Source organism: Tauraco erythrolophus, chromosome 1, assembly GCF_009769465.1.
Source record: "Tauraco erythrolophus isolate bTauEry1 chromosome 1, bTauEry1.pri, whole genome shotgun sequence".
Classification (NCBI taxonomy): domain Eukaryota; kingdom Metazoa; phylum Chordata; class Aves; order Musophagiformes; family Musophagidae; genus Tauraco; species Tauraco erythrolophus.
The window spans coordinates 61242619-61266966 of NC_141465.1; the positions used below are offsets into that span (position 1 = coordinate 61242619).

A 24348-nucleotide genomic window follows, 5' to 3' on the forward strand; every position below is an offset into this window, starting at 1 on the left:
TGCAGATCCACTCAACAAAACCAAAGGGAGAAGGCAGTCAGGACTCGGGGAAGCGAAAAAGCAAGAAAACGTTAAAGAAAAGCTTAAAGAAAAAGAAAAAAAATGAAGGGAAAAGCGCCTTACTCAGGGAAAGGGCGACCTGGTACATACCAGTGCCCCGCAGGAAGCCGCGCTCGCCCCGAAAGGCGCCGCTGGGCGCCCACGCCGCGCTGAGCCCCACCCAGTGCTCCCAACCCTCACCCCCCCGGGTCTTTCTGCCACTCGGGTGGGCGACCCCGGCAAAGGGCCGCGGTTTGGGCCGCCGCCGCCAGAGGGCAGCCCCGCTCCACGCAAGGCCGGGCGCGGGCGGCGAGCGGCGGCGCCCTCGGGCCGCGGCAGCTCCCGCTCGGCCGGCGGCGGCGGCGGCGGGTGCCGGCCGGGACCCGGCGGGTGGTTTGCCCGGTAAAGCCACTGGGAAGCCGCCGCTTGCTGGGCGGCGCCTGAACGGGAGCGAAAATAAAGCGGCTGGGAGGAAAAGGTGTCTCGGGCACCGCTCCGCGAGGAAGCGCATCTGGCGGCTCCCAACAGCAGCATCGGGTGGTTTCTCTTTTCCTGTAGCCTTATCTGTGTGGCAGCAGTGCGATACAGGTCTGGTTCTGTTTGGCAGCTAATTATAGCTAATGACACCATGCATCTGAAACGGGTTGTTTTTAATGCGAGGTATTAACTCCTGGGCAAAGGTGCTTTCTGGAGAGCTTGTCAGACGTTAATTGCGTAGGTTTGGGGATCGGATCCCTGCAGGATGGTGGCTTTCACCTGTGAGAGCGGAGTTATTACAAGCAATAGAGAGATCTTCTCTTTGAAGGCAAGAGTATTGTATGTGTCCTCCGCTGTGTGTTTTTTCAGGAGCTCCCCTGTGATTCATACTTACCCTATTTGTATTCTTAGCCTCCTTGTTCGGTTTTAAAGGAATTGAAGTGTTGAATTTAGTATGTGAAGCAGTTATTTTTTATTGTGGTCAAGGAAATGTTCTGTTTCATTGGTTGGTTGTTTTCTGCGCTGGTGTTTAGCAAAAGCTGACACAGCCCACCAAAAGCCATTGCATATTTGGGAGAAGTTTTGCATGGTCCCTCTCTGACATTTCTCCTCCCCGTATAGTGAAGTAATGTTGCTTATTTGCAGAGATAAATGCATGTGAGCTAGATCATCCTCTGCATGGGACTGAAACAACAGTAGAGGCAAACTGGGTTGTCATTTCTTTACCATGGCACTCGTGAGTACTTAAACACTCAGGAGCTCAGTGGGAAATGCACACCAAGTCCTAACACTGTGACACTGTGTTGGGAAATGGTCTGTTTCTCAAGCAACCAAAGACATCTCTGTCACTGCCCAAGCCATTCCTTCTTCTCCCAGATGAGCTACAGAAAGCTCATGTAGTTGTGTGGAGGTTTGATGTGCTGTGGGTACTGACCCAAGCAGTAGGCTCTTCAGAGGCATTCTCCTCTGCCAAAATGTTTCTCTTCTGACAGCTAGGTGGAGAGGATTGTCTGTTTTCTTGAAATCTTCTTTTGGCCTCCTAGGTAAGACTCTGTAAAAGGTAGCACTTGGGACAGTGGTTTTGGTGATACAAATCCTTCTCCAGGAGAGCAGTCCAAATTCATCAATTATTGCATGAATCCCTAACCATCAGCTGGCATTGCTTGGCCACTCTCAACACAGAGAACGGATCTGAACAAAGGGTGAAAGTCTCATTTCCACTCCCTTCTCTCTCAGTATTTGTAGACATGACAGTCAAGAGGCTTCTACTCAGCCCTGGTGAGACACCTGGAGTTCTGGATCCAGGCTTTGGGCTCCTCAGTGTGAGAGAGACTTGGACATACTGGGGCAAAGAAGATAATTTAAGGACTAGAACATCTCTCCTATGAGTAGAGGCTCAGAGAGTTGGGACTGTTCAGCCCGGAGAAGAGAAGGCTCAAAGGAGATCTCAGTGTATGAATACCTGATGGGGAATGGAATGAAGAAGAGGGAGCCAGGCTTTGCTCAGCAGTCCCCAGTAACAGGACAAGGGGCAGTAGGCGCAAATCAAAACCCATGACATTCTATTTGAACACAAGAAAACAAGTTTTAACTTTGAGCATGGTCAAACATAGGAACAGGTTGCCCAGAGAAGTTGTGAAGTTCCCATCTGTGGAGATACTCCAAACCCGAAGGCAAGGAATCCTGGGAAACCCACTGTAGTTGATCCTGCTTGAGCAGTGGGTGGGACTGGCTGATCTCCAGAGGTGCCCTCCAGCCTCAGCTATCTTGTGATCCTCTAAGCTATGAAACAGTGTCATCCTGTGAAACTCTTATTACTTTTCCTAAACTGTTTCACAACTGTGTCTGGTAGTGAAATAATACAAATAACCCTGCCAATGTGAGAGGTATTAGAGTCTGATAGATTTTGAAGCATTTGGTGTGCTTCTTATGGTAAGGAGGGATAACAAAAGCCTTTTCTTTCCCTCATGCATGCCCCCTCTACAATGTCATGGACACCCATAAAACACGACCGGTGACCTGAATTTCACTTGTCTGATGGGCCACGCTGTAGACAGAGCTGCATTTAGGACCTGATGTTTTGGTGGTTTGTGCATCCTGGTGGCAATAGAGAGTGACTTAACAGAACATTGTGGAAGGTGGCTGATGCAGAGCAACTTTGGGAAGGATTGCTTGGAGATAGGGTTGGTCCCTTGTTGTGTGACACAAAATACGGTGCCACTGGGAGAGAGAGGCAGGTGATCGCCCTCACTGTCCCAACAAATTCCAGCTGGTTATGAAAAGCGGCATCTTTAGCAAGCGACACTGATGCTTCTGCGTGCTGTTTGTTGCAATTCCCAAATCTGCAGGTGTAAAGGTCTGAAACCCTCATCTGAAGCTAATCCTGAGCAGGTTGCTTTCTGCACACATTCAGTTTAGAAATGAATGAAAGACTACATTTTCTGTTTGGAGGTTCATCCTGTCTGTTATGGGCAACCTATGCTTCAGTCTATTTCCACCTATTAGACTAACAGCTGAGCGAATGTTGAGGGTATGCCTCAACACTGCTATCATGGATTTATAGCATGCCCTAAGCTTCACAGGGTTTCTGGCACCTTACAGAGGTCCCTACTCTGTAAGTAAGAGAGCCTCAGGTGCTGGCAGCCCTATTTCTAAAAAGTGGCTGGCAGGAAATTTAAATGAGTTTGGATCTGTATTAGATGCTTTGCTCCATTATAGAATCATAGAATCACAGAATGATTAAGGTTGGGAGGGACTTCAAAGATCACCTAGTTCCAGCTCCCCTGCCATGGGCAGGGACACTGTCCACTACACCAGGTTGCTCAAAGCCCCATCCAACCTGGCCTTGAACGCTTCCACAGATGGGGCATCCACAAATTCTCTGGGCAACCTGTTCCTGTGCCTCACCACCCTCTGAGTGAAGAATTTCTTCCTTAGATCTAATCTAAATCTGCCCTCTTTCAGTTTAAAGCCATTGCCCCTTGTCTTATCACCACATGCCCTTGCAAAAAGTCCCTCTCCAGCCTTCTCACCCTTTAAGTACTGGAAGGCTGCTATAAGATCTTCCCAGAGCCTTCTCTTCTCCAGGCTGGCTCTTGATCACCACAGAAATGATATCTAGAGATACCTCTCCCACCCAAAGGAGTGGAGAACATTTCCAAAATTTTTCAGTCTAGTGTAAGTTTTTAAATCCTTGGATTAGAGCATTAAAGGAAACATTGTCTGTTACTTACAGCAACATCTCTGTCTTTCTGCATATAGACACATAAAGGGGCTCCACGTTTTTCTCCAAAACCAACTTGTTGTCTGACACCTTGCAATTCGCTTCTCCCTTACAGATCCTGTCCTCTCTACAGATTAACTCAGCCGGGCCAGATTTGCACAGTTTAAGTTCCACCTATGTGGCTGAGATGAATGTAACTGTTGAAAGCCTGGAGCTGTTCGGTGAGGAGCACAGAGCCAGGGCCAACGGTGGGGTTCAGGCCTGGCATCACCCTCGCAGTGCCTTTGCAGGGAAATGTTGCGCACAGGCAGGTTTTGATAGGTCATATCAGTCCACCTTGTCAGTAAAATAGCCCTTTTCTCCACTGTCCTGGAAAAGAGAAAATTTCCTTTACATCAGTGGATAGCAATGCAAAGTCAGAGCATGGGATCAAATCTGCTTACAGACCTTTTTCCCATGGAAGAACTGAGGTTTTACGCACACTCCTGCCAGGTTCAGATGTGAAATCTTCTCCCTGCTCCTGCAGAGCCTGCCAAAGTCTGCCCTTGAGATACAAATGATGAAAGCCGAAGGAATTTGACGCATGCGCCACATCATGAACTGCTAGTTCATGTCTTACATTTGGGGGACAGAAGGGGCTACCTAGAAGCAGTCCCTCCTGCATCACACGATCCACAAATTTCCATAGCAGTATGAACTGTGACTTTCTGGTTTGTTTTCCTCTAACTTTGTGAGAATACAGGCTGTTTTTTCTGGATGTCCACGAACTTTGCAGCAAGCCACTTCCTCCCTGAGTGTCATATCCCCAAGTGCCTGCTGTTATCTCACCTTCAATCTGCCCCGGTTTCTTCTCTTGTTGGCGCAGCGTTTTTAGCAGCGATAAGACTGTGGGCTAGAGAGATTGGCATTGCAAGTAGAAAGATTCTTCAAATCTTTGGTTTATAAACCAAACATCTCTTAGATTTGATGTCCTGGTCCAAATTAACAAATTGATTTCAGGTACCTATACGGACATAGCGGACACAGATGTGAAGTGCACATTTTGCCCACCTCTGAACTGGACCCATTACAGCTTCCCTGCATTGTAACCATGGATATTGTGCTAATAGTATGGAAATGACAACGGAAGTAGATGTACTTAAGCTTCTTAGAAGGCCTAGTGAGAAGCAGGTGTATTCAAAGCCAAAGTTAGACAACAAACTTCTAAAAACTTCTTTGTTGAGCAAAGAAGTTCTGCTTTGTGGAGCAAACAGAAGTGCATTTTGTCTTCTCTCAGTCTGAATGCTTACTCAGCCGCAGCAGTTATTGTATCCCAACACTCCCATGCAATTGTTTGTGGATCTTTCAGTTCTCCAGAATTTAACTTTTAAGCGTGAAATATATAAACTATGCTTTTGCATAGAAAGAAATAATAATGTAAAGGATGAATACGTGCTCTCTAAACATATAAGATACTTGTAACTAATATGTTCAAATAGATTATTCTATGTTAAGCATCGGTGATACATGCTTACATCTAAAATGTTAGTTTTCTATGTAAACTTAGATTTTTTTATTCAACACAAGTGAGCATCTACTTAGAAAACTGAACTTAAACTTTATGATCCTATCATATATAAAATATATTTAGTTAATTTATTCAAAATGGCCAAATTTACTGGTTAGTATTTTAGCTAGCTAGCGTAGCAGCTATATCTACACTTGAAAAACAATGAGTCGTTAGGGTAGCATTGTATATGATCTTTAAGGCCTCAGTCCTCCCATCTGGTGGTTCAAATGCATGTTTTCTGTAGGTATGAGACTGCATGGTGCACTTCTTGTGAGGACAGAGCACATTTTTACCTAGACATTTAAGCAAAAAAAAACCCACTTACCCTGTATTCTGAAGCATCTAAGTAAGAAAGCACTTTGTGGAGAATAACCACAATGATTTAGTTTTAAATGTATGATTCATAAAGATTAATCAGGCTTAAACTAGAGTTTTGCATCAATATTCAAGGGTTTATGTATATGCTGCTGTACATGTAATTCCTTCATAACAGGAAAGAAAGAACAAATTTCAGAAGAAACAACACAGAAATTCATTGACCTAAGATGGAAGGATCAATGTTGATAAATTCTTCATTAAGTATATGTTCAAATGTTCGTAATGGATGGAGGGTGAGTGTACTTACGGACAATATAGGACTACAGTAACCTAATGTACTTAGTGATAGTAAGGACAGAATATCTGAAGTTTAGAAATTGGTTAAATACAGAGAAGACGTACCAAATTCTACTTGACAGTATATCTCTGAATTTTATTATACATACATATGCATGTATATATCTCATATTTAGATTGCAAGCTATAAATATTTATGCCTATTGATACATGTATGTATATATCTAGTGTACCTGTCAACTGGGTTTTGACTATAGAAATGCTATGATAAGATTGGATTAGCACATTTTAAGTTGTTGTGATGAACTCAGGTCTCTTTTGTGTGCTATAGTTGCCATATTTACTGCAATTCTCTGTGTGGTTTATGTCTGTGCTGAGCATATTGACAGAACTCATTATTTCTGTTTCTGATCAGCACAGGTAACTGTCAAAGATACCAGCAAATATTAGTTTCATCTTCCATAAAATATTACAAATGCTTTCAAGTCACATTGTAGTGATTCATTATAAGAATTAGCTTCTGCTACAAAAAAAAAAAAACACATTAATGCATACCATTTGGAAAGCTGTAGACACAACTTACATTTATTTTAGGATTTGCAATATACTGATTTTCAGGCTAAATTTATTGGCAAGGGTTAGGTGGGAATAAATGTTCTCAGCAGTTCCAAATCCCATTAAATGTGACTTCTGTTATACAGATTCAAGAGCTATAATAAATAAAATTTCAAGAAAAACGAGATTTTGAACTGTTCAATCTAGAATTAACATTTACAAAAATTGGACAAAGCTGCTAAAAGAAATTATAAAAAGGAAATAACCTGAAAATTCCTTGGATATCGATGGAGATTTCACAATGATCTATACATAACAGTACAGTATGTTAAATATTAATGATTGAACCATAGCAAGCATTATAATATACCACATCAATGCAGGTGATGCCAGTCCTACAGATTTGTGTGAAAATATTTTGTCAGTCTCAGTGCAGTAGAATTCAGAAAGATAAAAATAATAACATATATTATGTATATCCATCAATAAGCCAGATCTTCAGGTAGCATAAACTGACTAAGTGAAGGGCAGTAAAACTACACCCATACATCAGCTGAGGTGATGCCTCGAGTGACCAGTAATTACGATTCAGTCAACAAGAATTTGTTTGAATATGAAGAATGAGATTTGGCACAAATATTAAGTAGGGGCCTTTTTTTTTTCCTTTTGGTAAATAATTTATTCAATGAAAAATGCAGATGACTTGCTCACAAAACATCTGCAGAGCAGGCTAAAATTTGGCAATTTGTATTAGTCAAAGGAAAAAAAAGTAGGGTAAAACACTACAGATATTGGGAATTTTGGTTTTAATATTTCTAAAAAAGTCAGTAGGATGGAAGAGGAGGATATAGCTGCACAAACAGTTAAGAACAGCTGTGAGGAATTGCCATACAACCCGTGCTTTGGATATTCCCTTTGGCTGTGAGAAACCCAGATTAACTCTTTGCTGTGGATAGCCATTATCTTTTTGGACATAGGGAACTTTGTATGACTTTTCCTTGTTCTCTTCTGATAAACTGTTCCAGTTTTACAGAAGTGATTTGAGTGTTCAATGGTCAGCTATCAGTGGAGATGAACATCTGCGTGCCAGCCCTTGCCAAGAAAAGCTTTGCCTGGAGGGGAGGAAAGCGCCCTACCTCCAGGCTATGTATTTAGAATGTAGCAAATTCAAGTTCAGTCCTGGATGCAGAATATTTTCCTTGACTACTTGTGGTGTAGTTTTTGAAGGAAGCAAACAGGCATGTGAATTGAAGGGACAGCGTGACACGCTCTGTCCAGGTCTCCAGGTTGCACGCTCCTTGTGTCTGGTTGTGCTTCAAATTCCACAGCAGCCCCATTGGGTGCAAATTTTGGAGGAAAAGGGCTACTTGCAAAAGTAAGATGAGCTGGATTTGTCACCACACCTTTCACCTTCAGCAACTGAAAACTGGTGAATTAGTTTCTCATTTGGGGCTGTATACTTGGATCACGGACTGCTGGTTAATTATACACAAGAAACTTTAACTTCTTGTCTAAACAGTATCACTTGTGGATCCAGGGAGTGAACACCCATGTTAATTTTAGAAGCCAAAGAGTGGGAATGGTCAATGAACATTTCAGGTGCACAGAAGAGGATCAAAAGAATAAGCTTCAAAGAGAAAAAATAACTTAAATAAAATATGACTGCTAGAATCGTTGCAGTTTGATCTACTGGTGTTTTCCCAGTTTACTAAAAAGAACAAAACAAGAGCCATCAAATGTTAATCAGATGCTTTTTGTGTGGAGAGCACTGGGACAGAATCCTGGGTATGCTCAAGACAGCAGGAGGGAATGAGTTTCGGGTGAATGATCCAAGAGAAGACACCTTAAGCCTGTCAGTTTTCCACTCTGAATGTGTTTCATCATAAAGTGCCATTTTGCTAAAATCAGATCATGATGCTTTTATTACAGCTTTTTGAGTTCCAGCATCTACACCACGGAAAAGTAAATTACCCACCCTGGAACTGCCAGCACCCCAGTAGCTCAAGCATCCACCCAGGCATGGGTGAACCAGGTTCAAGATCCATTTGTAAACACCACATTCAAGTATTAGTCTCTTAATGTGTTGATGAACCCCATATTCTGGCAGCTGATTATTAACTGTGTGTCTTATTTTATGGATGACCAACTTAGGCTGCCCAAGGCTTATAGAGCACTTGCAGTGGTAGACAAAGTCAGTGAGAGCTGTGGTGTCTCAGCACCTCTGACTGCAAAGCAGTGCAGGCTCCAGTAATGTGCACAGGGTTTGCAAGCCATGAATTTTAATCCTTGCTCTGCCACTAATTCACTGTGTAGCTCCAGGCAAGTCCCTATCTCTTCAGCTGTAAAATGGGAATAATAATAATGGTCTCCTATCTTTTGGCAGCGATAAATTAATCTGTGTTCTTGAGGCATGCAAATACTACAGTGATGAGTGGCCCAGAAAAGACCATGAGAAAATGAATAATTCTGTATTTACTGCAGGCTTTGGGTGTGCAGTAAATAAGGCACTGCTAACTGGCTGGTGAAGATTACTCTTTTAAGTAGCTGCTTATTCAGTAGGTACTGTGTAATCAGTACCTACTTATTCTGTGTAATGAATGATAAAGGGTTCTTTAGGGGAAAAAAAGGGAGGCAAGACTCATTTCAAGAAAAATCTTAATACTGATTTACAGGAAAATACAATTAGGTTTTCTTCATCCATTTAGGCTTTAGTGTTCTCCCACTTTAAAGCACTTGATTTTGGCAACCATCATAATGTTCTTCTAAGGCAACTATCTTCTATGCAGGTATATGATTAGGTAGATCTGTAACTTTCACCTTGCCATAAGAGCTTTACTCAAAAATAGCATTTTGACTGTGCGCGTGTATCCCTTCTTCATGTGCAATTACATCCGTCTGAAAACCAGAAAAAACAAATCTGCCCTCTTCTTTTTTTGTGTCTGTTCTGATCATACCATCATATTCCCATTCTTATATTGCATTTTTCTGAGTTCTCAGATTAGTTGCAGGGTGGGCAACCTGTTAAATTTGTTCACACAGTAGCTCTTTCTTTATATACAAATAAAATCCCCTCAAAGAGCTCCTCTTTCAACAAATAGATTTTTGCTGTTGAAAATAGTGAGGAAAACAATGAAGACCGCTGTACACAGTGGTATGCTAACATTTCAATTCAAACTTTGTTAGGGTAGTCTGAGCGTGTTTATCCTGAAATTTAACTGCTTATTAGACCATTGCTGTTGCATCTGTGAAAAGCATGTGCAATCCACAAAAGAAGCTGCCAAATGTCCCTTTGCAATTACGTCGTTCAGAGATCTGTATAGTCATTCCCTATTTTGTATTTGTGTATACTGTGTGTCAGTGCAGCAGTCCCCTAACGGGGCTCATTGGAGTATAGCTGGAGTCATGCTAACTTTTCTGTGCATAAGGAGATCTGAGCTCTGCTGAGATAGAATATGCACAGATTTGTTGGTCTAATCTTTGCCCCATTTGGTGATGCTAGGTTTAAAAATTGGATCTAACAAATTAGAATGTGATATTTGAAGTAGTCTTGACACAAAAGAGAATCATCCACTGCATAACCCTTAAAGCCTTTCAGTATGTCTAATGAAGGAGCGTATTTTATCGTATTCTAACTCTACACATTTCTAGACACTTACTTGATATTCTTATCCATTATATGTGAGATCTATTTGAGATAATAAGAATATACTGCACAAAACGAAGCGATACATGACCTCAAAGAATATTTTAAAATTATATCTTAAAAGCATTTCTTCTTGCTGCTTATATTGAAAACCTTCATGAGAAAATATTTTGAAGAAAATTATTTCCATAAACGTCTTTTAACAGGCCCTGACCTTATGAACTGCACACAGGATTCACTCTGGGCCTGTGAATTCATTGCAACTGAACCCATACACAAAGCTATTGCAGGGATTAACTCAGTAGAAGAATGTTTGCTACACTCTGTCCTTCAGGTTTTCACTTTTCACTTTACAAAGCTACGAGCAGGATACAAACAATAGGCACAGAATTATTGTCAGAGATGGCTGTTACCTCTCGTCATTTATGAATAAAATATCTGCTGTTGTGCATTGAAAACGTTTAAAACATAGTTTGCATATGAAAAGGATGACTGTAAAAGAGATTTCAGTGAAGAAATCTTTAGCTTGTTGTGAACACGGCAGCCTTGATGCTCAGTAAAAGTTTGCTAGAAGTATGTCACCCTTTGCATTGTTGTCTGACAGAATCTGATGGCCTCTATTTCTTTTAATATCTTTTACTTAATGTTTCCTATTGGCTAGGTCTACATCTTCAGGACACATAGCTATTAGAAAACATAGCCAATTAAGTAGAACGTGGATTATCCGAATGTGAGTTTTCATGTAGGCTCCACCATGAACAAGAGGCCAGTTGAAAATGTCCTTTTTCTTTAATCACTGGTGATGCTCACTGGAAAAAGTCTCCTACCGTGATCTCCCACGAAACACACGGCCACTGAAATAATGCTACAATTGAGAAGCAGGAGATGAACATAATTGCAACAAGTAGTATTTCAGCAGGGACCGTGCTAAATATAAAGAATTCAGTGCTAGAATATATCGGAATGATTGTAACTTGGCTGTAGTTGGACTTCAACATAAAGCGTTCGTCTTCCTGGAATAGCACCCTAATGGTTGCAATCAAAACCGATTTGAAACAGTGATATCTGTTTCGTGGTGTCAGGGAAAGAGATTAAGGGGAAGGAGAGATCACTGCCGTCTTTCATATCACGGCATGTATTCCGAAAAGGTCACGATGAGACCAGGGAAAAACCTGAATGGAGGGAGAATGTACCACCTACCGCCACTCCAGAACCAGTTGTAATGTAGAGCTGTGAGCCAGCGCCCCAAGCAAGGTTATAACACAAGCCATGCCCAAACTCAACAAAATCTGTGGCAGCAAGAAGCAGCTATGCCATTGTAGCTTATTTAACTCAGCTATGATTGCACACAGGCTTACGTTTTAAAGACAAGAATTTAATGTAGAAAGGAGCCCATGCTGTAAGTTTTGCTGTGTAAGTGCTTTTGCTGAGATGCACGGAGAGAGTTGAGCGTGTTTGGAAGGCCGGACTCAGGTGATGATAGTATGGAAACCTGACAATGCTCCATATTATATAAAGGGCCTGAATCATTCAGAAGATTTCCTATCCTTTAAAAAAATTAACAGATATGGCTGCTACTTCATGGCTTTTAGGCCTTTAGAAGTCTACATAAAAAATGAAAGCCTTCCTGTCATTATTTCTATTGCATGTAGATGCTCCATGATATTGGTAACCTTGCTAATGTGGGTAATTTCATTTTGGTCTTCTTTTTTTTATTATTATTTTCCTCCTAACCTTTCCTTGTATCTATTTCCCCAGTGGCTAAAAGATTAACGATTAACCTCCCATTAGGGAGGAACAAGAAGATGGCTTCCACATTATTTATTTATTATTCTTTTTCTTAGCTGGAAATTGAATTATCCACTCCCTATTTAAGACCTGCCTAATGAAAATGTCAGTTATCATGAAGTGAATGTTCTTTAATAGTACCAGTACATAGCTAGCTAGTGGAGCAGAATAGTAGGAGAGGGGAAAAAGGCAAACTCAGGTGTAGAGCTGGGCACATCTGCACACAGAAATAGATAAGCACCTTGCAAGAACAAACGGATTAATCCTCTGTGCACCCTGCAATGTGGTCAAGACTTTCTCAGTAACAGGAAGGAAATATTAATAAGGATAACTATGTTGTTTTATAGGGCACAAAATTTAAATTGTCTATCCCAGATGTTAGATAAATGCTTTTCTTCATATACTCTTCTGGCTTCTGCCAATGAATATATGAAATAAAAGCTCTAGAATAAAAACCCATGCTGCCCATGTTATAAAGTTTTCCTGTTACCTAATTTTAAGGAAAATGACCCAGATCTCATATCAGATGGTATATCAGAGTCTTCAAAGATCACTGAAGTTCCCCACAGTTCAGGCTAACCTACTTACAGTAATACCATATTAGTAGGTAGATGCTGCTATCCAGTACCACAGTAAGGTACGGCTGTTTCCAAAGGAGAAACAAAGTAAACTTGTTCATCCATTGAATTCATTAGCAAAATAGCTCTTGCATCCATGCTAAGCCATCACTGCACTCTCCTCTGTGTTGTCTCTTCTGAAGTCTGGACTTAACGCAGATTTTTTTGGCCTATTCTACTTCTCTGAGCTGCACAGATGAGGCAGAGATTTGTCCCAAATTCTCTTTCACTTGGGATTTCACCAGCTCCATACTCTCTCTCATCCCAGTTCCCTACGAAGGAATGGCCAGAGTTCTCCAGCAGTTCCCTTCCTCCTCACTGAGCCGTCTCTATCTCCATACCTAAGCACCCTTCCAATCACTGAAGCGTTGGGCAGCAGTTCAGGGCTAAGTGACAGCTCAGAGGCTGGATGCAGCAGAGAAGTCCTGCTCTGGCATTTAATATGTTTTAGAGAACAAGAAGAGAAGACCTGGGGCCTGGCAAGCCTCTAGATTGAAGAGCGCATCCCACAGCATTACAGAGGCTAACAGCTCTTTGGGTTTAGGGGAGCAGTATTAAGGACACTTCTCAGTTTAATCTGGGGTGTTCTTTGACTATCAACACATAAAGTCACATCAAATTTAAAAATGGTGTCACCCCCATGTGGATAAAGCCCTAAACACTACGGTTTTATCACAGTTTAAAGTTGATGGGAAACTCAAGTGCTTTTATTCATCCATAAGCATCCATAAGAGACAATTCCTAAGGGAAAGGTTGATCTAATGCTAACCGGCCCTTGGACCAAGGAGGATGACTACAACATGTGAGATGTGTATGTGGGTGTGGGGGCACACAAGTACCTGTGTGGATGCTCCCACACTCTTCCAAGGCAGAGTTAGGTGTTTTACTGAGAGCTGTGTCTGCACTGCACTCCCATTCCTTGTCTATAAACCATCCTCCAAGATGGGAAAAGGAAACCTGGCCATCTTCTACCCTAGCCAAACCCCCAGAAGAGGGCACATCATAGGCCTGAGAAGGTGTAGCATCTGGTGCATGTCTGCTGTGCCTGATGGAGCTGCAGAGTTCCCAAAGGGCTATGCAGCTTGCCGTAACCTCCAGAGTGAGCTTTTTTGTGTAAGGCACAATCTGGCCTATGGTTTCATATATGCCCCTTAATTGAGCAGAAAAACAGAGAGTAAGTTGTTACTCAGAACAATGTTTTCTTTTTCTAAAGATTATCTCTTTTTAATTATTGTTCTAAGTGGATTGTATGCATAAGTGTCAATGAAAACAGATTAGAAAGAAATATGACTTGAAAAAAATGATTTATGTTACAAGAGCTATATTCATCTTTCCAGGAGGGAAACTTGAAAAGACTCCAGAACATACCACATTGAAATGTAGAAGCTGTCAGCTCCATTGGTTCCTCTTTCAGTCTAGCATCAATTACAGTGGACTTGTAGCAATTTCATTTAGTACTGAAGGGTTCATATTAAGGAAGGAATACAGGTTGACAGAGTATGTGTTTTGTTCAATTTGCTACTGTTTTAAAGAATGAGGTTTTAAACTTTCTAAAAGTGATTAGATTGTGTGCATTGAATGAAAAGCAAGAAAATTTGTAAAGCATAATACGACGTTGACTTCTAAAGCAAAAAGGAAATTGGATCTAAAGTTCAGTGAACTATAGCTTGTTTTCATTATAGACATTTCTGCTGAGAGATTCTGTTAAGATTTAAAGCTGCTGCTAAATGTACAGACACCTACTAAAATGGCAAATCTTTGTACAGTTATAAGCACACTGGGAATGCTGGATCAGACCAAAATATCCTGTTCGATGATTCCCCATAGAAACTCACAGAAAGTGAGTGAGAAGAGGACAAGTACTTCGAGAGCCACCCAAAGAGAAGGCATTTCCTTGGTGCTGAGTAGCAATGAAGGGCTGGGAAGGCTGCAAGAGGTTCCAGCCTCACAGTCCCTCCTGCTGCGGTCCCAGTCCGCTCTGGGTCTCTGTTGGTGTTCCCCCACTCTCTGCCTGAGGTCTATGTGCTGAAATTTCAAGGGGCTGGGGAGGGTGAAAGGAAAAAAAATAATAGGCAGGCAGTTTGGGAGTAATCAGAAACTTTCTGGTGGTAGAGGAATTAGTATCTCATTTGCCCGAGGACTAAAATTGTGTTCCCTGGCACCTAACGCTCAGTGGGAAGTCAACTTTGCCATAACTCCTAAGTTCCAACGATCTGCAGTTTAGAGTTAAAAGTCAATCTATATTTAATCATATGTAATAAATCTATAAGCAAGAGTTATGCACGCTGAAAGGAAGAGTATTAGAAAGTCTGAAGTACTATAAAATGGATGTCTAATTGATTTATTTTGTCTAAAGCACAGTTGACTGTAGAGCTGCTTTCCATAAGGGAAAATATCACTTATATTTCCTAGAAGTTACAACAAAGTATTGGGTATTAGGAGATGAACATTCTCTTCCCTATCTGCCAGGGAAACCTTACAACCAGGACTCACAGCACGACATTGATAAATGACTTAATTCCACGGTGTTTGCCCCATATTTCTCAAGTGGAATTTTTAAATGGAAATGAATAACTACTCTTTTCTCTGAGGTTTCAGATGCTTCAATTTTACATTGTCTAATATATGTACACACAACATTTGAGAATTTTGAAAGAAAAAACCACAAATATAGTTAAAAATTATATTAGAGCCTTTTAGCCAGTTTGAATGCATAACACAATTTATAAAGATGACGATGAACAAAGCCAGGCAATTTGGAGATTCTAGTGGATGAATAAACACTAAATGAATATGAATAAATAAAGGAGTATGAATAGATATTTTTTGTTGTTTACTGGCGATAGAAAAGTATTTCAGGCTTATCCAAAACTGTTCATAAAATTCTTGATAAGCTTAGGTGTTGAAATGTGTGCTTTGGATTTCAGCAGTCTTTTTTCAGACTTAAGTACTTTGCAGTGTTTTAAAATAAAGATGGAGAGAATTTTGATACATCACGAATAAAAATATCTAAACCATTTCATTCATAAGAAGTCAGTTTCCTTTTTTCAGCAAAGTCAAGAGGAGAGCTGAGAGTATTCTGGTGTCACTGGATATCCATTTTACATTAAAAAAAAAAAAAAGTTTTAGCTGCTAAAGTTCCACTGAGCCCTCTTAAAAGCACAGAATTAGAATAAAGCACTACTGCAACAGATGGTGGGACGTCCCAGTATATTCAGGACAGTTTCAATGTACATATTCACATTTCAAAAACCTGTAAAATAAAAATGGTGTTAGTTCTTCTGATTAATTTTTAAAGCAAAGAACATTTCCATGTTTTCCAATTCATAGAACAGTTCTAATTTTTCGTAGACTGCCATGACTATTTAACTACACTTTACATTTCTCTCACCCTTACACTTGACATAAAGTGGGGAAAAGGCAGAGAGGCATACACTCTGTTACCAGCTTGTTTCTCTTTTATATCAAAACTTCTGATGTTTAAAGAAGAGTTGCAGATAAAAGAAAGTACAGCTTGAGGCTATGACATAATGCACTTAATGGTCCCAAAGGCAATATTCTTAACGTCTACAACCAACTCTGAAACACAACCTAGGAATGTAAATGTTAGGGCTGGGATCTTAAATTCAAGTTTCCTGACACACTGTGGGCCAACAACCTCTGAATTTATAAAGACTTCCTATCTAAACAATCAAAAGAGCTAAAAATCACTTAGAATAATTATTTTAAGCTGTGCTTACAAAGCAGTAGTAACCTATGAGAAAGTATTACCATGTACATATCCAGATGATTATTTCATCTGATTATACATGTTTTCATAATCTTAAAATTGTTCTTCCACGCACAATTTGGACACGAGTTTTGTCTGCATAAGTAGGTAGTCAGGGAGGAAGGGTGGGTGGTGTCAGAGAGATTCCTAACCCTATTATATGCATTTGTGTATAACAATATATACATTCACAATGAGGTTTCAAATGGATCAGGACATTATTCTCCCTTGTGATATTTTTTCCAATAACTGAAATACTTGAGTATTTAATGGAAAAGACTTCCGTCCATTTTTTCAGAATATTATTTTTAAAACGAAACAAAACAACGTAGTTTTTGTTTTCTGTGAGTGTCTATAAAACTCAAGAAATGACCCAAAGAACCCCTAACTTCTTCGGAGACCAAGAGCACCTTACATCTTTGCAGTAAAAGTACCTGAGGGGTACCTAATGGGTCCTGTCAAATAGATGTGCTCATTGGCATGGTTATTACAGAACAATACTGAGTTCAGCACACAGCATGTTAGTGACATCTACTTTCATTCAAAACTGTCATAATGTTGGGTCAAGGTGACCTCTGAATTTTGTAAACAGGTCCTTGAATAACATATACAATGCCCACTAGGATGCCAGGATGAGAGCTCAAGGCTGCCTTCCGCCTCCCATGTAACTTTGCACAGAAAACCTAAATCCCTCTGTGGGGAGCTGGCCTTTTCAGTCATGAGCCTTTCAGAAGTGATATCAACTGTTCTTCATTAATTAATTTTTACTTTACCCAGGCTATTAAGTTTCATTTTGAAAATGAAAAAATACTTAAAAGAATAAAAAGACATTGAAGAGTCTGAGAGAGCAGGCTTCGCTCTAAGTCATAATGTCTCCTGCCACCGATGTTGAAATGCACTTCAATATACATCAAAGGTGCACAATCCTTGTACCAAGAGGTAGATCTCATGTCTTTTATAATATGGATACACTTGTTGAACATGTATTCTGGTCTGTGAGAATGTGAAGAGGTTATTTTCTACAGGATTTTATGAGCACTAACTGCATCAGAAATTTTTTCTGTCTGAAAAATGCACAGCCCTCTAACAGCTCAGAAGGGTTAGCAGGGACACTGGCAAACTTTTTATTACCCTAGCATCTATGCAAGTGCTTCAGGGGATTGAAGAACAGAAATCAAAAATATGCAACTGAAAGATTTTCTGAAAGAAGAGAAGCAAAATCTGCGGTTTATTTGTGGAGAGTGTAGTAATGAAAACAACAGGACAGTTTAAGATGTGAATATTATTTTACCACTGGGTTACAGTAAACCAGAAACATGTATTTCTGATCACATCCCCATACTGAATCAAGCCAAAGTTGCATCTAGCTTGCTGTCCTGCCTCTGACAATGGGCAGCAGCAGATACTTTGGGAGGAGCATAAGAAACAGGACAGATAGAAAGCAATTCTTTCCCAGGTATAACCTTTCAGTTTCAAGCAGCCTGGGTTTATGGACTTCCTCAGCCAGAGGGTGCATTCACAGCATTGATTTTAATAGCCATTGATGGAGCTCCTTTTCATGCATTTGTCTAATGGATTTTTGAGCCCATTTATAACTTTGGCCTCCACAGCTTCCTCTGGCAATGAGCTCCACAATTTAATTATGCATTGGGTGAAAAAGGACTTCATACTGCTTGTTTTAAACCGTCCGCCTGATCATCTGAGTGCTCCTTTGTTTTTTATAGTATGAGCAATAATAATAATGATTTAGGTGGTCTATAACTTGATATACATCTATCATATCTCTCCTCTTTCATCTGCTTTTCAGATTTAAGAGTCTCAGCCTAAGTCCCTTTCTTCCTACCAATGGCATTTCGCACTTCTAATCATGCCTGTAGCTCTTCCCTATACCTTTATCTAGCTCTCAAGCTCTTTGAGATGGGAGAGACCTGCATGAAGTTAACAGGATGTGGCTAGACCACAGATTTCTACAATACCATACCGATCCTGTTTTCTTCTATTATTTCCCTGGTTACTCTTAGCACTTGTTTATCTTTTTGACCTCTGCTGAGCATGGAGCTGGGACCTTCACTGAACTATCTGCAGTGACTCTGAGACTTTCACTGTAAGAATAATGGCAAATTTATGCACTGCTGTTCTGTTTATTATATTTGGAAATAGAATGCATAAAAAAAAAAGGAAAATAAAAATATACAGACTAAAATAATGGTGTAGAACCTATTGGATCTGAACTAGAACCAGACACCTTCAAGAATGTGAAGTGATTTAAAATGTGAGTAAACAGGTGTCTATGTCTTGACACATTCTCACTTCATCCTTCCTACCTTGCTCTTAACTGCCAGCAGACGGGTTTGTAGACTTGCTAATTCATCAGCGTGTTTCTGAGCAATGCTAAACTTCCCAGCTCTGGCTGATGTCAAAAGGAGTCAAGACTGGCTAGCCCTCATAGAATTGGATCTGAAAAGTATTGTTCTGATAACTGTTTATACTATGTGACATTGTCACTTCCATACTATTTGTGGAGCTTGATGCTGGGAAAAATGAATTTCTAGAGAGGTTATGAAAGATCAAGGATGCTGTAATGTCATCATAATTACATGTAACTTGGGCATCAGCATTACATAAAAGCATATTGAATGCTTACTTAACATAACATTTGAATAAATCATGTTTAAAATCATGTTCACTGAAACATTTATTTCAGCTAGAGCCACACAGTTTAAGCTTCTCATACATAAACATTTCTGGCATTATTTATGAAATCTTGGCTTGCATCCACTTAATTTATACTCTAAAAAATATTAGATAGCTATGTGAATCTTATATTTATAGCAGAAACCTCCATTGTCTGCTGCTTACCAAGGTTTCAGCAGATCTACAATGGTAATTCAATAGCTGTGTCTATAATATCCTGGGAGTTTTAAACACCGTTTCCCATTTTCGCATTTGGCATTTCAGTCTGTACTTTCTTACTTTTCTTAATAGGCTTCTGGGTACTGAAAATAATTTGCTAGTGCCTATCACGCTGTGTGACAATGATGCCCTTGAATACCTAACCTGGTTAGCAGGGGTTGAATCTCCTAGGAAAAGGGAAAATGAATTTTATTGAGACATTGGTGCAAGTGCCTCACTGCTGCTGAAGTTTCTGGAGGGAGGGTTTGCAAGGTGGCTTGAGCAATCTTGAGATAGGAGCCCAGAAGCAGCTGTTCCAGGGAGAAAGATTTACATTGAAGTTTTGCATCTAGCTGTTACAACCAATAGTGACTTCACCAGAGTCAGGTAATATGGGCTTAATTTGGTCTCTATTGTGTATATTGGGTCAATCAGCAAAAGTATTTCTTCACTTCAGAATGAAAAAGGCTGAAAGATAACGAGGTGTGTACTCTCCAAGCCCGTGGAGAAGGAGTTTAGCATCACATTTGTTTTTCTTCCTGTTTGTAAATGGCTTGTGTGAGGTGTACAGAGTTCTTTCCAGAGTAGAAAAAACTATTATTTTTTCTCAATAGTGGTATTCCATGCTCAGATGCTTTCAGAATCTGAAGCTGAAATATCTCACTTATTTTCTTATGGTTAGCATTATCTTCCAAGCTATAAATATTAGCCTTTGTATCTGTGTTTTCATGCTGAATCATTTTGTTAGATACATAACATCAGGAGTACTTGTAAAGCATTCTGTGATTTACTAGCATTGCTTTGTGTCCTGGCCTTAATCCAGAAAGGGCTATTACATTTCACTCTGCTAAAGATTATTTTCAAATGAATACAATACTTAATTTCTGCTTTTACATGATCTTATAGGTTTAAACGTGTGACAGAAAGTGATGATCAATGTTTAAAATTTAACTTACATTTTGTTAGAAGACTAGCAATTCCAGAAACATAGTACTAACTTAACAGCATTCCTGTTTCTTTGCTATCCACTTTCCATTAGCAGAGATATTTTTAATGGAGCTCCAACCCAAAGAGATAGAAGACACCTTGGTCTGATAAGCTTTTGGAGAGCAATATGCTCAATGTACTGAAACAGATCTAGCTTTCCTTCCCATTAAATCACCATAGATGGCATTTATCTTACATAATATTACATACTCAAAAGTTAGACATCTAGCTAGGTATAGGCTATGTTCATAGTTATTAGGTATCTCTGGAGGGTGATTCATCTACACTATTTTAGTCTTTTTCAGTCTTTGGAGTTTCAGTGTTTGGACTTGCTTTCCCCCTGGCCCACCCTGATTATTAAAGTAGCCTATGGAAACTGGCTCGGACTTACATGTTTAATTTCTGATGCTTACATCAGCAAGGAGGAATCCCAACCAGAGACATTCTGTGTCATGGTATCATCCAGAAATTGTGCTGGCTTTAAAAGAGCACACAAAGTTCTTACTTTGCAGTTCAAGAGAGACCTAACGTACCAGCATGAGTTGTTCATGGTATGTTTTGCTGTGTTATATTGAGTGAGCCTTCAAGAGAGCTGGAGGGCGGGGAAAGGGGAAAAGACGAGTTACTATTTTTGTTACTTTAATAATTCTGAATGCAAAACATTAGCTCTTTCTAGCAACAAAAACTCCACCAGCAGCAATACTGAAACCATATGCCCTCCATTTGATTTACCATCAATGACTGCCTGGCTGCACACAGAGCCTCTCTGCTTAATAGTGGCTTTAGGCAAGTGCATGTATAATATTCAAAGCAGTTTTGTTCTTTTATTAAAGTTGTGATAAGGATGCAAAGCATTTTAATGGGAATAATCAATTATAGAATGATATTCGTATACAACAAAGTGCTTTTAATATAAGTACTTTTAATGTGGCGCTTTTGTGATGAGGGAATTACTTTTGTAATACTTTCGGAAGTGTGTCGTCTATTGGTGCCAGGCAGACAGCAGCAGTAGGAGACTTCTGCGAGAGATGAACTCCATTTACTCGTCATTCACAAGAAGGCATTTTTCAATGCAGAGACGAAAGGATTTTACCACTATGCTGAATAGGAGAATTTCAACATCAAGATGTGTCTATATTTCTATAAGAGAAGAAAAAAATGGAGTGCGTTATCAGTCTGAATAAAAGTTCATTGTGGAACTTCAATATTTAAAAGGTTAAATTTGATTCTTTCCTGTTACATGTGCCTGCCTGTTTTCCTGATCTCCCTTTGCTGTTATCATCTCCCTTCCAAAAAAGAAGCTAAGTTAATTCTATCCTGCCATTGGCATTTTTGCTGATGGATGTCAAAAGTTATAAACACAAGGTGGCCATTCAAGATGTTTTGCACTCCTTCAAAAATTTCAGTAAATATATTAACAGAAACTGTTAGTATATGCAAGTGTCTTTTTATCTTATGGGTGTGGATATATTTAGGTAAGAGGATTGAAAACAGACACTTATTCCATCTATATTGTACATGTTCATTTAGAAGTGGTGCCCTCTTCCACCCATAGCTAATTTGCTATAAATCCCATGCCAGTTGTCATGGTTACAGGGTGAGCTGCATCTGTCTCTTAGGTGTCATTTGATCTGTTTGGGAGCATAGTCCTAAAGGAAGACGAAGGTCGAGCGTGCTCCCTGGCTCTCTATATCCAGCCTCTGCAAATGTAGAGTGCTTGCTCCAACGCCTTGCAGCAAGTGGCCATGTGCACTTCAGAAAAGAGCCCAGCCATCTTCTTGTCTCAATACTGACCATGTGCCTCTACCAATATGAGATACGTGACTATAATCAGGGGGTATATTTGGGTCAGTGTTGAGGCTTCAGATGTCCCTTCTCAGCCCTTCCTCCACTCCTCCCTCCTTTGCTGAGCTCAAGAAATTACCCCAAGTCTATATGGAGTCACAGTGGACCAGACAACTAAGAAGTGTGGACATGAGACAAAACTGTACTTGGAAGTATTAATCGAAGCACAAACCAGCATGCTGAGGCATGGCTGCAGGCATGCAATACTATGATCTTTAAATCCGGAGCGATGTGGCTTGTGAATCCTGATGCCTAGAACCATCAAAAGAACATAAGATATTGTGACGTTGGGAGTAGGATTCATCTGAAGATTAGATGTAGGTGTCTACATAAGAACTGGGTGCTCCCATTATGTCAACAGAGATCTAGTCAACTCAGTTAATGGAGCCTATGTATAGAAAGCTGGGGATCCTTCTCATGGGTGGAATCTGACCTGAGAGGCTCAGCACAGTTTCCTTACACAAGCATCCTGAGCCACTGGAATGCTCCAAGGTTTCCCCCTTGGACTCCAGTTACCTCTCCAGAAGAGTGTGGGTCTCCCATAAGTCCTGCGTTGTAACTGACAGCTCTCTGCAGCGTCTCAAGTAACTCAGGGCATCTTAAATCGATGGCTGGCTATTACAAGGGGATCCAAGACATGAGAGAGGCCCCACATCTCCCTGCCCAGTGCAGAAGGGAGTTGGGCATTCACAATACTCAGCTGTTAACATCCTTTAGGCAGTGCCTATTTAATGTAAAATGCATAACCACTTCAGAAACAGGGACCAAACCCGGGATCTACCTTTCCCATGTAAGTAGAGCTTAATGCATTCAAGCTCAGGATCATTTACCCCATGCTTTTAGTTGCTTCTTTTTAACTTCTCTAAGCAGACAGGTAAATTAACGCATGGAGACATAAATCAGATTGTAAGATACAAATCAATACTTATTATGGAGTACCCCTTACATTCATCACGCCTTCTCAGAAACTACTTAGCTAAAACTTATATTTTATTGCTGATTCCAGCAAAGCCAACACATTTCAGACAATATCTCCTCTTGCTCTCCCTCAAATCAGTGGCACTATTACAGAAGAGTCCATTGTTTCCACATGATCTGAAACAGTCCAACAAAAAAATCATGAAAAAAAGATTTCTTTTTTCTCGTTAAAAAATACAAAATGTATTCTGCAGTCACATGGATTTAAATTGAAAAAGCTCAAAAATATAGAATTAAGCTTCAAACTTTCAATATACCTTTTTAATATGAGTCTCAATGTTTAAACACACATAAAAGTATTCAAAACATCAAAGATAAAGTATTTCGTTTTACATTTAATACATTGCATTAGACTTCAATGTATTTTTTAGTTTGGTTTATAAAAAAATAATGAAATAACTGAATTGGATAATGTTCATCTGGATCAATTAGAAATCTTTTCTGAAAATTATTCACATAGCTCTATCGAAATCATAGTGTTGCATTGTGTTTTTCACAAAAGCAGTGACTATTTTTTTCCTTTTCATTTCTTGGCAACAGAGTCATGGATCTATAATTAAAAACTTAGACAATTTCCAAAAGATTATTACAATCTTGTCATGTCAGGGGTTGAACAAGTCAATTTATAGATTTTATTTCCCATCTCTAGGTTCTGCAATGATGATCTGAAAATCTTCAAGGCCTTAAACTATGTTCTGTTTGGCAATGGACCCAAGGCATGCAAATGATATTCTATCTTTTTTTCTTTTTAGGAATGCAGTTGAAGAAAACAAAAAACTATATGCGATTTATGACACAAGGTGAGTAACAAAAAGTACTTTAAAACTACAATTATCTGTAAATGGAATGCTAACCTTTAAAATGCTAAAAATTATTAACATTTATTTAAAAATATGTTTTTTCCTGAGTCACAAAGTAATAGATTAATTTATAAAATTTATAAATTAAATTAAATTTAAATTAAGACACGACAACAAATATTTTAGATCATCATGCACAAAGTTCTGTATTTGCCTAATAATGATTCCCCTTTATATGTAGTGATTTCCTTTTGTATACAGTGTATATGACAAAGAAGTGTAGCTACACAGCCAGCTTAATTTACATGTTGTTGCACAGATGGAATATGGTCCATGATCCTGAACTGTGTAGTATTATCTTCACTGTGGCTGCTTCTGATGCCAGTGTTTGGGGAGTGAGGGCAAAGGGCTAGCTGGCACAGCCTTGACAAAAGAGGATGCATTAAAAAAGACTAAAAGGCACTTCCACCAGCGTCTTGGCAGTGTGCGGCTGGGTACAGCCTCACCCTCCATGCTTTGAAGTGTTTCCTTTCTCCTCATCCTTCATCGACACTACACTTTCCTGTTAAGG

General features: G+C 39.8%; 1 protein-coding gene across 1 annotated transcript in view; it reads left to right on the forward strand.

The window, feature by feature from the left end:
* GABRB3 (gamma-aminobutyric acid type A receptor subunit beta3) overlaps positions 1-24348 on the forward strand; it is a 205013-nt gene that overhangs the window by 51291 nt on the left and 129374 nt on the right. Inside the window, exon 2 of the mRNA XM_086609878.1 lies at positions 23730-23777. Within this exon, the coding sequence (XP_086466004.1) occupies positions 23730-23777 (48 nt within the window). The remainder of the gene's footprint in view (positions 1-23729; positions 23778-24348) is intronic.